Here is a 12,436-nt window from a genome sequence, read left to right as displayed (position 1 = left end):
TATTTATACATGGTGCTATCAACAACTAAAAAAACACATGTCAAAATGGTGAGTCTAGATTTCTTAACTTTCATTGAACAATATGCTCCATGAACAAGAAAGTAGACAGAATTTCTAACTAGAGTGATGCTGATACTTACCCGGATATGCTGGAGGTAGAGGGAGAGGTCTCGAATAAAAGATTTAATCAATCTTTCTTGCATTCGGAAATTCTTTTCTGTTTCTTCAAATACTTCATCTTTTATCTGTTCAAAATAAACAAGTGCTGTTAGGAAATTGGGACCTCCTCTGAGTCTATCTTACTGTCAAAATTGTCTTTCTTAGGAACATCTTCCATTTAAATATTAAGACTTTAATGTTCTCCTGAATCATACTAAACTGAATTTAAACACCTCTGTGTGGCTTGAAAGACCTCTAAAATACACATGGGCCCTCCTATCTCTAGCCTCCCCTCTTCACCATCCCCTGGCCCTGCCACACCTGCTGACCCAAGGTCTTTTCTTGAGGGGCTCTCCCTGCCTGTAGGCCCTGTCCTCTCCCTAGGTCAAACCTGGCCCACTCCCATTAAAGCTCAGATGAACTTTTGGGCCAAGAAGAAGCTCACTTGTTGAAATTTTCGTTTTTCCAAGTATTACTGACATTGGGGGCTAAGTGTAAAACTTAGCAACTGAATATTTTCTGGCTTATACTTTCTTCTAATTGTCATCCTGAATATTTGATATAATAAAATGAAGATTAGAGACTTCAGATCTGCTCTCTGCACTGTTGCTAAACTGCATTTCAAGTCATGCAATCTCCTACCTTTTGTGTCCTTATTGGTAGCATAGGGTATCCAACTAAGTGATCTCTTAAATCCTTTGTAGCTTAATATGTCTACAATTTTAGATTTGCCTCCCCAGAGAGATTATAGGTTCCTTAGACTCTTTAAAAACCACAATAATTATTATATGCCAGCTTATCTAGCCTTCTAATTTGCCTTTATGTCTATTGTAAGTGGCTCACCAAGGAACAAATGGAGGGTTGAGGGATTGGATTCACTTCATCAGTAGCTGCAGGGGCCCTGCTTCCACTGGCTACAAAACCAGAGGAGGGAGCAAGAAGGGAACTGTACCCATTGACAGCAGGGCAGGCTGCCCCATGGAGCCCTGAAAAGCTGTCAGATGCACTGTGCCTTCAGGGGCAGGGATCTCACCTGGGGAGCAAAGCCAGTGAGGTGCTTCAGGTGACTGCTGACTCGGTTGGATTTCTTGATAATGGAGTGGATGTTCAGCTTGGAAATTTTCTCCATGAGGCTATCTTCATCACCCTTCCGATACTTGAGCACTAGGGGGCGAGTCAAGATGGTCAGTCAAAAAAGCACTTTCCTGAGCCTGATTAAATGAACCTAACATCCTGAAAACATGCACATTTTCCCCAAAACTAATATAAGATGGAAATAACAACTCAAACTGGAGCTAGTGTTTGTCAAAGAGCTTACCGCTGAGTAGACAAAATATTAATCCAAATAATCATTTATGAACAGATTCAATACCTGAAGAACAGCAGAGAGAGGCTGTGGGCAGCTGGGAGAAGAGCTCAAGAGGAAGAGGAGAGGGGTAGAGGGACAAGGGAAAGAACCAAAAGCTGGAGTCAGGGAAATATCTGAGTCTGGTGCCTGGCTCTGTCACTTAACCAAGGTATGGCCTTAAGGAGGTGGTTTCACTTTTTTGAGCCTCATTTTCCTCTGCAATAAAATGCAGAAAGTAATAGCAATTTTGAGCCCTATAATTCCACTAAATTATAGTCTCATATACAAATGAGATCTTTATATCCAGTGGTCTCACATGGTTAAATGGTATACATTAGTTACCTGATTAACACTGTCGTATGTCAGGCACGATCTGCAGAAATGCCTAGAGATACCAACAGAAGGATTTCAGGGGGAAGACTGGATGGGAATAGAAAGGATACTGTTGTAGAAAACGAAGACTACATTACATCAGGAGACAGAACCAAGAGAAAGGGCTCAATGGCAGGGAGCTCTCAAAGCCAGTCAGCATCACATATGAATATGGTTGATGTGACCGAGGTAGAAGAGGGAACAATTTTAGATAACTTTAGATAAAGTGTGGAGAGCAGTAGATAGGCAGAGGTTACACAAACTAGTAACTAGTTAGCAGTTACACTACATTATGGATTCTCCAAGGATACGAAAACAAGTCGATCCAGCAATCACCATGCTACAGCAGCATGGTGATTAGGGCCTCAGTATTGATAGCACGGAATGAACTTGGATCTATTGTCTTCTATCTAGAAGGAAGGTGTCTGGTCAACTGATGGTAAGGTGCTAGAAGGGAACGTGAGGGGCAGGAATGAGGGGACCCCGGGAGGCAGGCAGATTGAGGTTTTTCTAAAAGAAGATTAAAAAGTCCCAAGTTTACAGGAGGCAGTTAAGACCTCCAATTATCTGTGTAGAGAAATCTGAGCAGGGATTGAAGAGAACCGCCCTAAATGAGCAGAGCAAAGGCACATGCTGCAGACCTCTCCTGGGCAAGCCCTGTCCAGTCTGCCTGGTCTGGGGTCAAGGCTCTCACTGCTTGCTGCTTTGTCACTGGCACCTTATTTCCAATGGCCCACAGAGGTGCTTTTCTTACTATTACTCTATTTTTTCCCCCCGGCTACCACATTTGTTCCAAATTCTACTACCCTTTCTTTACCACAACCCTATTACACCTATCACCTGCCGTGTGCAACCCTGAAGTAATTCTTTCAAGAAGGAAGGCATTCTCACAGGGCACACCGACATTTCAGCAGTAAAGCGACTTTTCAGCAGTAAAGCTGTTCTTACCCAGGTCCTTTCGACGTTTATATTCATTAATGTTAACGTTGATTTCTTTGACAGCAAGGACTGCACTGGTTAAAGGCACTTTATCTGGGTGGGATTCTGGAGTGGAATTCAGCAGCTCTATTAGCAGCAGCGGGTAGCGCATCACTCTCTGTACTGGTTTGATGAGGAAGGAGCCCAGGTTAATATAATTGGTGCATCCCCTGTAAAGAAGGCAAAAAGAACTTCAGTCAGTTGTCAATAATACACTGTCTCGGGATTCTGTTATTCCTTAATAGGGCTCTGTCCCTTTACTCTGCTTTCCAGTTTCCTTCATCAACAAATACATTGCTCAATGACTGGCCCACATTCTAAGAAATGTGTTGGTAGGGATCTTTGTTGTTGTGCAGACATTACAGAGAGCACTTATACAGACTAAGACTGTGTCGCAGACAATATGGGTCCACCATTGTATACATGGTCTATTGTTAACTGAAAGTTTGTTATGATTACTTACTGGGCATCTGATAAATACCAAACACTTCTAGGTGCTGGGAATTTAACAGTGATCAAAAAAGTCCCTGCTATATAGGGATTAGACAGGCAATAAACAAACAAATATAAAAAGTGCTATGGAAAAAATATGGCAAGGGAAGTCTACTTCTAGGTTTCTATCCATAAAGAACATAAAATCATAAAATCAGCTTACTACAGTGACATCAATGTTTAGAGCAGCTCAATTCACAATAGCTAAGCTATGGAAGCCAACCTAGGTGCCCTTCATCCAATGAATGGATAAAGAAAATGTGGTACATACACATAATGGGATATTACTCAGCCATAAAGAAGAATGAAATTATGGCATCTGCCAATAAATGGACAGAACTAAAGAAATAAGCCAATCCCCAAAAACCAAAGGCCAAATGTTCTCTCTGATGTATAGATGCTAACACACAATAGGGGGAGGAGGGAAGAATAGAAGTTCTTTGAATTAGAAAAAGGGAATGAAGGCGGGGGATGGGAATAGAAAAGACAATAGAGTAAATTGGACATAACTTTCCTATGTTCATATATGAATACATGATTAGTGTAACTTGACATCATGTACAACCACAAGAATGGGAGGTATGAATGTTTGTAAAATATGTCAAAATACACTCTGTTGTCACAAATAAGATAAAAATAAACAAAAGAAAGTCACCCTTTGAAGGGTTAGGAAAAATCAACAGAATGAGCTCACACATCAAGTAGCAAGAGCACTTACCATTCACTGTACAGGGTCCTACAGGGCAGGGGGCATGAGGACAAAGAGAGAGAGCTTATTAGAGAGATGACATTAATTTTTTTCATTCTTCTTAGAATTTACCTACACACTGGGAAAAAATTACATGGGATAAAAGAAAATGAGGAATGTCTATGGTGGCATATCTAGTCTCTTAAAGTTAGTAAGCCCCTATCTTCACTTTGATCTATTTATCTGTACATTTATAACTTGCCTAAGACCAGGAAAATCTTATCTAAAAAGGTATACTTGGTCTTCTCATATATGCTCTTTATGTTTTTTTTTTTTTAATACTGAGCATTGAACCTATGCACACTAACCACTGAGCCACATCTCCACATCCTCAGCTTTTTTTATTCTTTATTCTGAGATAGGATCTCACTAAGTTGCTGAAACTGTCCTTGAATTTGCAATCCTCCTGCCTTAGCCTCCTTGTTCCTGGGATTACAGGGTTATGCTACCACACCTGGTTCTTATACGTTCTTGTTTATTTGGACCAAACTATCTTCTTGAGTTCTGCTTTTCCTTTTTCTTCATCTTCCTTTATTTTCCCCAATACTGGGGACTGAACCCTGGGCCTTATGTATGCTAGGTAAGTGCTCTAATTCCTGGCTGCTTCCTACCCAAAATGTTGACTTAATACTTGGTACAGAGGACAAGTGGTTTAAATGGCCAAAAATACAAGCAGGAAACCTTTAGGATTTCCATGTATATAATGAGAAAAGGACAAGCAGGTCATTTAATGGATCCTGTTTAAGATATGACAGACAGGTGTCATAAGAAGTCTGGGCAAATACAGGCTGACTGCTACAACAACAATAAAAGCAAAGTGGTCAAATCCTACTTGAGATCTGCCAAGGAGTTCTGAAGATGCTTCTGGATCTTCTCATCCTTCTCATAGATTTCCAGCAATGAAATGGCCTCATCATGATTCTGGCAGTAGACCTTGTATGTTCCCTCAAGTTCATCCCGGTGGTCAAGAAACACAGGTCCTTTGGAGTACATAGAGGCATACAGCAATGTCAGTAACTTTCTTCTCGTTATCATAAAGTGTATAACCAAATTTTAACATCAGCTAAATCCTGTTATAAGACTTGAGGAGGCTATCCATCAAATTAATAAATTTCCATGTAATTGCTTAAAGTTGGAATCATTTAAAGCAGAATTAACATTTTACAGAACTATAGATTAAACCCAGGAGTGCTCTACCACTGAGTTATATCCTCAGCCCTTTCTATTTTATTTTGAGATGGGGTTTCACTAAGTTGCCCAGCCTGGCCTTGAACTTGTGATCCTCCTGCCTCAGCTTCTCAAGTAGCTAGGATTATAGACATGCACCACTGCACTGAGCCCAAGCAAAATGTAGAGAACCACCTTATTTATGTATTTATTTTTTAGAACCCACACACAGCTATTCCCTGAAGTCCATTTAATTATAGTAAGGCATTTATAAGCATCCTCCATGTGGGCGTGTGATCAGAACCCTATAAGAATCCCCTCACACTCCAATCTCCAGGAAAATCTGCACAAGGACAAAGAAATCCTTCTACAACAGTGGTTTCTGACTTTTATTTGTGCATAAATTAAAAACATAGGATAAGTGCAATTTATTATGCTATACTATATTTGTAATGTTTTAAAAAGCCCTAATCTGTGGTATAACAACATATGTATTTCTTTTTTTTTTTTTAAATATTTTTTAGTTGTCAATGGATCTTTATTTTATTTTTTTATTTATTTGTGGTACTGAAAATTGAACCCAGTATCTCACACATGCTAGGCAAGCGCTCTACCACTGAGCCACAAACCCCAGCCCCACATGTACTTCTTTATACAGCATTAAACAAAAAAACAGCAATCAGCATGACAATCACCATACTTTCAGTGACATAAGAAACCAGGAAACATTGCTTCTAGTTAAGTGTTACTGAAACTTTAAGATAATTGCAACAATCTAATGTGATATAAACCCCTGACCTCACTTGGTAACAGTCACAGATATTGCTAATACTTCATGGTTGTTCCTATGTTCACACTTTATACATGTTAAATTTCAGCTCAAAATTTGTAAAAATTTTTTTCTAACCAAATCCATATACTCTGAAATCTATTCACAGGCTCCTGGTCCATGGCCAGTTAGGCATATAGAGCATATAGTTTCCTAACCAAACTTCTACACAGAAGTTTCTTTTATAGCTGCTTCCTGAGTGTGCTGATTCCCTGGCTTGTTAAAATTATTCTTCCTCTTGCCCTGTTCCTTCTGTCAATATACTCCGTCCTTCTACCTTCAGCTTGTAGTGCTCCACAAGAAAACACCTCATCCTTGTTCTCCTCCTTCAAATATGATTCTACTTCCTGCATCCCATGACTGTTCCTACTATGGCTCTGGGCATAACCCTCCCTCAGGGGACCCCAACCCATTCTCTATAATGTCACTTTTGTTCTTGTGTTGTGTCCCACAGAATTCCCTGTTCTTGAAAAGATCGGTTTCTTTAAGTTAAATCTATTCCATGATGTACAGCTCCTTTCTCTAAGAGAAACTGGATTGTTTTCTGCCACCTCACCACCTGCCACCCGTCTAACTGAAGTCTCAGTTCCGCCTCCTACACTCAGCAGACACAGCAGTGAGAGTGAGGCTGCTACTTTTTGATCTTTGGAACAACTGAATTCCTGAGCCTCCAATGTGTTCATTCCCACCATCCTGGATTTCCCTGCCTTTTTCTCTGCATTTTTCCTTCTATCCCATTCCTGACCAGCATCTGAGAACTCCCACTTGCTGGTGACTAATATCAGTCACACCCTCTGTTCACTGTACATCACCACCAACTAGCAGAGCTACATTCCAGTCTCCAGGGGTGCATGATCCAAAAATGGGCCATGAAATCTACTTAATGGGTCAAGATCAGCATTTTTTAAATGAAATAAAATGGAAAAGGACACATGAGAAAACATCACATATAGTAAAACAACATGTATCCTGTGCCATTATGTAAAACACCCCCCCCCCAAAAAAAATGTTTAAAATAACTTAAAATCACAGCCTGGGTCACATAAACTGTTGGGAGATACACTGTAGAGAGGACAGTCTACATTATGTGCTGCCATTGTGTGGCTGAAAAAAATGGGGCTAAGGAACTGGGGTAGAGAAAATGTGCAACTGATGGTAGGTGATAAACCGTCTCTGGGAAGAAACTTAAGGGCACTAGTAACTGGGGGCTTCTGGTTGAGAAGAGCAGGGTGGCTGGAAACAGAGAGGAGGCTTTTCATTAAGTGGTTTTTTTTTTTTGTACCTTTCTAATTTTGTGCTATGTAAATGTATTAAAATAAAAATTAGACTAAAAATATATTTCTGTCTCTCTCTGTTTCCTGGCTGCTGTGAAGCAAGCAGCTTTCTTCTGTTAAGTCCTCTTGCCACAATGTTCTGCCTCAACCTGGGCCCAGAGCGACGGAGTTGGCTGACTGTGGACTGAACCTCTGAAACCTTTCAGATTATCTTCAGGCCCCACTTCTTAAAGATCTCACCTCCCAACATCATCACCCTGGGGACCAAACTCACAACATAGGAATCTTGGGGGACAAACCATATTCATACCACAGCGCCTGCTTTGTGCTAGGTACTGGGAATAGAATACTTCTAATTCTGCCATGGGCTGCCTTCTGAGTGGAGGTCCTCCTCATTTCATCTGGGATCCAACCCACCCACAGGGGGCCTTCTGCAGGGATGCTCTCCTCATCCAGCTCAGGCTCTGACATCCTGCTTTGGGTCACAGCTGGATGGATGCCCTCCTTACCTTGCTTAACTTGGGACACTTTGTGTCAAGCATCTCTAATGCTGACATACCATCTTCACCCTCCATGAACTCCACACAGAACACTGGCTGCCATCTCCTGCCTGGACACTTTCCTCACCCTATTCAGGCTCTGACACCCAGCTCTCCTTACAGCTCAGAGTTCCTTCCCATCTGTGGATCTTCCCACTTTTGTTATTTTACCATATTTACCTCTAATCTTTTTTCCATATATTTTTAAATATGCTGATAATTAACTATGGTTTTCTATTTTTATCCTGTTTGTAAAAACACATTTGCCCAAGACATTAAGAATATTTCATATAATAAAAATTTTTAAAATATCTTAAATAAAAAAGGAATGATTCATGTTAACATAAATGGCACTTAAAAATAAAATAAAAATATACTAAACTTAAGTTTTTAAAAAATTGCTTATATAATTCATATCAATCTGTAAAACCTTTGCTAATGGTTTCACAAAGCTTTAATTTGCCTTTCTTGTCCTTTTCAGATCCTGCACTTATCAGATGATCAAATCCTGTCCTTTACCATTCCCCACTGAAGGAACTGGCTGGCCTTGGGGGTGACAGTCCAAAGCTACACTGCAGTGTTCACCCCCCCACACATATGTGCCCTGCCTGCAGCCCCTCTGTAAGGCAGGGTCACCCTGGCCTGGCTGCTAAGCCATTCAATTTCCACGATTCTCCACCACTTTTCCCTGTGCCTCAACACAGCTAAACCTGCCACCTGAGCTTTGCTTGACTTAGGACAAGAAACGAAGGGAAGAAGAAAAAATACTAAGTGTCATCCAGCAGTGTGATGAAGCCTGGCCTGGGGATTTCCCAGAGGCAAGACCACCTCAGTGCAGGTGCAACTCTCACAAACCTACACCTCAATTCGCCCTGACAAGAACAGATTACCCTCCCTTTGTGAAAGAAACAGCTGCCAACTGACCTGGCATGAACATAGGTATGAAGAAGGGGGAAGAATCCCCAGGCTCAGCTGGGTCTGAACGGAGGGCCTCTTGGTCAGGCGGTCCTCTGACCCCTGACTCTATCTGGCCCAGGCCCTCAATCTGCTCCTGCTGTCCATCCTATGTAAGAACAAACCATTTGCTATAAACTGTAAAGTCTTGAGTCATCTTTGATGTGAATGGGACTAAAGGAGAAAAGTCACCCTAGGAAGCTCGTTAACTAGGACTAGTAGAAAGCTGAACACAACAACAAGTAACAGAACAAATTGGAAGAAAAATGAGTAATTACTTGATTATAATTAATCCCTCTCATTGCTTTTATAATTCAAATAAATGAATTATAGGTACTTATAAAATCTTATAAATTGGCCCTTATGCTTTATTATTACATTAAAGCTGGGTCACTGTGGCTTCTTTCTAGTCAACTCATCATTGGCTCCTCCTTTCTCACCTTCCTGGCCTCCAGCAGCAAGGCCTCAGGCTGCCGTTTCTTTACTCCTCTATAAAGTGACAGACATACAGTTGTATTCTATGACTGACACAGAGGTTAGTGGTGTGAACTTGGAAGACAAAGACCTGAGCTGAATGTCAGCCCATCGATTACTAGCCATGTATACACAGGCAGATTTCCTTCACTTTCCTCATCTGTAATACAAGACTCAAGAGTAGAGAACTGAGATCCAGTGTGATAATCTTGAGATGCGGAGTGTGTGATAAACACTCAAGAAACATTAACAAGGTTGCACTGTCCTTCACATTCCTCAGCCACTTCCCCCTTCCTTCAGGAGGACAGAGCCCTCATTTTGTTCCCACATCCACTTTTCCCCAGGTAAGTTGGGTAAATGCTGCCTAGTCTAACCCAACAGCATGACCCCTTGCCCATTCCAGTGATCAGTTTAGGAACATTGGGACTCAGTTCTGGACAATGACTGGGCCACAACCATCAGTCTGAAAGACACCGTACTCTATGACATCTAAAACTTCTATTACTAACATACTTTACCACCTCAAAACAAGCTGAGGTTAAAGGAGAAGCAGCAGTCAAGTAACCTCTGAACTAAATAAGTAACATGTTACGTTCCTAGCGTAATGTTTAGCACCAGGAAGGCCCCTTCCCACCCCCCACCTCCCATCGATGAAACAATGGCAGGAGCTCATACCTACAGCATTGCTGATTTCCAGGGCAGCCAATAATTGTTTTGAGACCTTAATCACCATTGGCATATTTCCAAAAAGCCCTTCAAAATCGATGTTTGGTACCTGAGAAAAGGAAACAAAGTATAAAGATGCATGGAAATGAAATTAATGGCATATCACTAATATTAGGAACATCTCTTCAAGGATTACACAAAATTTGCCCAGGTCATAGTCTTTACTTGCTTTCACCAAAAAGTTTCTAGGACAGAGACTTCCAAACTTTAGTGACACACTTTATCCTCAATTCAACTATGCTTCAGTTTGGATGTAGAGTATCCCCAAGAGGGCCATGTGTTGAAAGGACTGATTGCTAGCTTGTAGCACTATTGGGATGTGGGGGATCTTTAAGAGGGAGGGCTTAGTGGAAAGAAGTCAGGTCACTGGGGACATGCCCTTAAAGGGGATCCTGGGACCCTGGCCCCTTCTTTTCTTCTCTCTGATTCCTGGCTGCCATGAGGTGAGCAGCTCTGTTCTACATGCTCTCCCCACCATGATGTTCTGTCTCACCACAGGTCCCAGAGCAATGGAGCCAGCTAATCAAGAACAGAAACCTCTGGGACTGAATCCAAATAAATCCTTCTTCCTTATAAGTTGCTTACCTCAGGTAATGTGTCACAGCAATGGAAAGCTAATACAAACTACTCTTTACTCCTTCCCCACCATCACCTTAGTCTATAATTATAGTGCAACAGCCATCAGAGACTTTATTTCAAACCCAATAAATCTATGGTGAGAACTCCCACATCCTAATGCTTTAGGTTTGGAGGACCATGTTCAAAGCCAGGCTAATTATGTCCATTAGTTCCCACCTGTGCCTGCTGCAGGGGAATCATAATCCGCTCAATGCACATTTCCAGGTCCCGAATATAGTCTCTTTCTGTCTGAAGAAGTTCTTCCACCACCTTGGCTCTCTTCTCCAACATCCTCTGCTCTGGGTTTTCAGTGGACACAGATCCAGAAGGAGCCACCAGAGAAGAAGACTGAGAGGAGAGGAGTGTCATTTCTAGACGGAAAAGAGAACTGTTCAGAAGCTCTGAGTGTGAGAGCAGGACTCTTCTTCAACAGCTGAAGTTGGGAAGAAGCATTCCTTGAGAGCTAAATCTCTCTCTGTTGTTAGCCAATCATCATTGAATCTGACTGAAGTTGTCAGTTCTAAATACAAATGGATGGAGAGCTTAGCAAGCCATGCCTGCAGAGAATTCTGACTGTGCAATACCATTTCTAGACTGTCCTAAAAAGAAGCCAGCTCACTCAGGAGGACAAATAGTATTTACAAGTTCTTTGTGAAAGAGGCTGGAAAGGGGTGCAGGCTTTATGGAGAACCATACTCAGCCAGGTACAATGGAGCACACCTGTAATCTCAGCGGCTCAGGAGGCTCAGACAAAAGATTTGCAAGTTCAAGGTCAGCCTCCGCAACTTAATGAGATCCTGTCTCAAAATAAAAAAGGGCTGGGGATGTGTCTTAATGGTTTAAGCATCCTTGGGTTCAACTGAGAGAAAGAGAGAGAGAGAGAGAAAGAAAGAGAGAAAGAGAGAGAGAGAGAGAGAAAGAGAGAAAGAGAGAGAGAGAGAAAGAGAGAGAGAGAGAGAGAGAAAGAAAGAAAGAAAGAAAGAAAGAAAGAAAGAAAGAGAGAGAGAGAAAGAGAGAGAACTGTTTTCACTGAATAAGCTATAAGGCCTTCTCCCTGACCTCCCCAGTAAAAATACCAAGCTAGAAAACAAAAACATCGATACTGCACATTAAAAAGAATATTATAGGGAACATACAATGGCAACTTGCCAATGGGAAGATAAAAATTAGGAATCCTCCATCTGAGATCTGGTAATTGCTGGGCCTGTCATTTATCATTCACTATGATGGTCAATCAACATTAACCAAAAGTCAGGGAAAAAACCCAACAACTTAGAGTCTCCCTGTTGAAACATCAATCAAGACCCAAAGCAGATTTGGTTACTTCACATGTCCTAGAAGACAGATACAAAATATTCTAAACATGAAGTTCTTTGATGGTATTGTCAATTACAAGAACTTTTGCAGAACTAGATTGCATGATTCTAAAAATGTAAACAAATATGTACCTTGTTATTATCTCTTATAATTACCTGTTCCTTAGAGGTACAGGATGAGTTATTTATGAGGACAGGACAGCATTTGTTCATTTTAAAATGCACATCAACAACTAAAACAAACAATTGAAAAAATTCAACAGGGAAATGATCTCTACTTAGTTTGCTTCAAATTCCTTAAGACCCACTTAAACAACTGCAAATTTGGCAAGTAAATATAATTTTAAGTATGAATATGATTGTGAGAAGCAAAAACACAAGTGTTCCAACCACTATGGGAAGCTATAATGTCTTTCACAGATTTTATTCTCGAGAAATCTTT

General features: G+C 41.0%; 1 protein-coding gene across 9 annotated transcripts in view; it reads right to left on the bottom strand.

The window, feature by feature from the left end:
* Dnmbp (dynamin binding protein) overlaps window positions 1-12,436 on the bottom strand; it is a 96,201-nt gene that overhangs the window by 11,389 nt on the left and 72,376 nt on the right. For all 9 annotated transcript variants that reach the window (XM_078027793.1, XM_078027784.1, XM_078027816.1 and 6 more), the window contains 7 exons: window positions 10,856-11,049; window positions 10,010-10,109; window positions 4,930-5,077; window positions 4,068-4,085; window positions 2,828-3,027; window positions 1,193-1,323; window positions 141-245 (listed from right to left, as the gene is read on the bottom strand). In XM_078027793.1, coding sequence (XP_077883919.1) covers window positions 141-245; window positions 1,193-1,323; window positions 2,828-3,027; window positions 4,068-4,085; window positions 4,930-5,077; window positions 10,010-10,109; window positions 10,856-11,049 — 896 coding nt within the window. The remainder of the gene's footprint in view (window positions 1-140; window positions 246-1,192; window positions 1,324-2,827; window positions 3,028-4,067; window positions 4,086-4,929; window positions 5,078-10,009; window positions 10,110-10,855; window positions 11,050-12,436) is intronic.

This window comes from Ictidomys tridecemlineatus, chromosome 1 (genome assembly GCF_052094955.1).
Source record: "Ictidomys tridecemlineatus isolate mIctTri1 chromosome 1, mIctTri1.hap1, whole genome shotgun sequence".
In the NCBI taxonomy this organism is placed as follows: domain Eukaryota; kingdom Metazoa; phylum Chordata; class Mammalia; order Rodentia; family Sciuridae; genus Ictidomys; species Ictidomys tridecemlineatus.
This window is presented reverse-complemented; position numbering and strand designations above follow the sequence as displayed.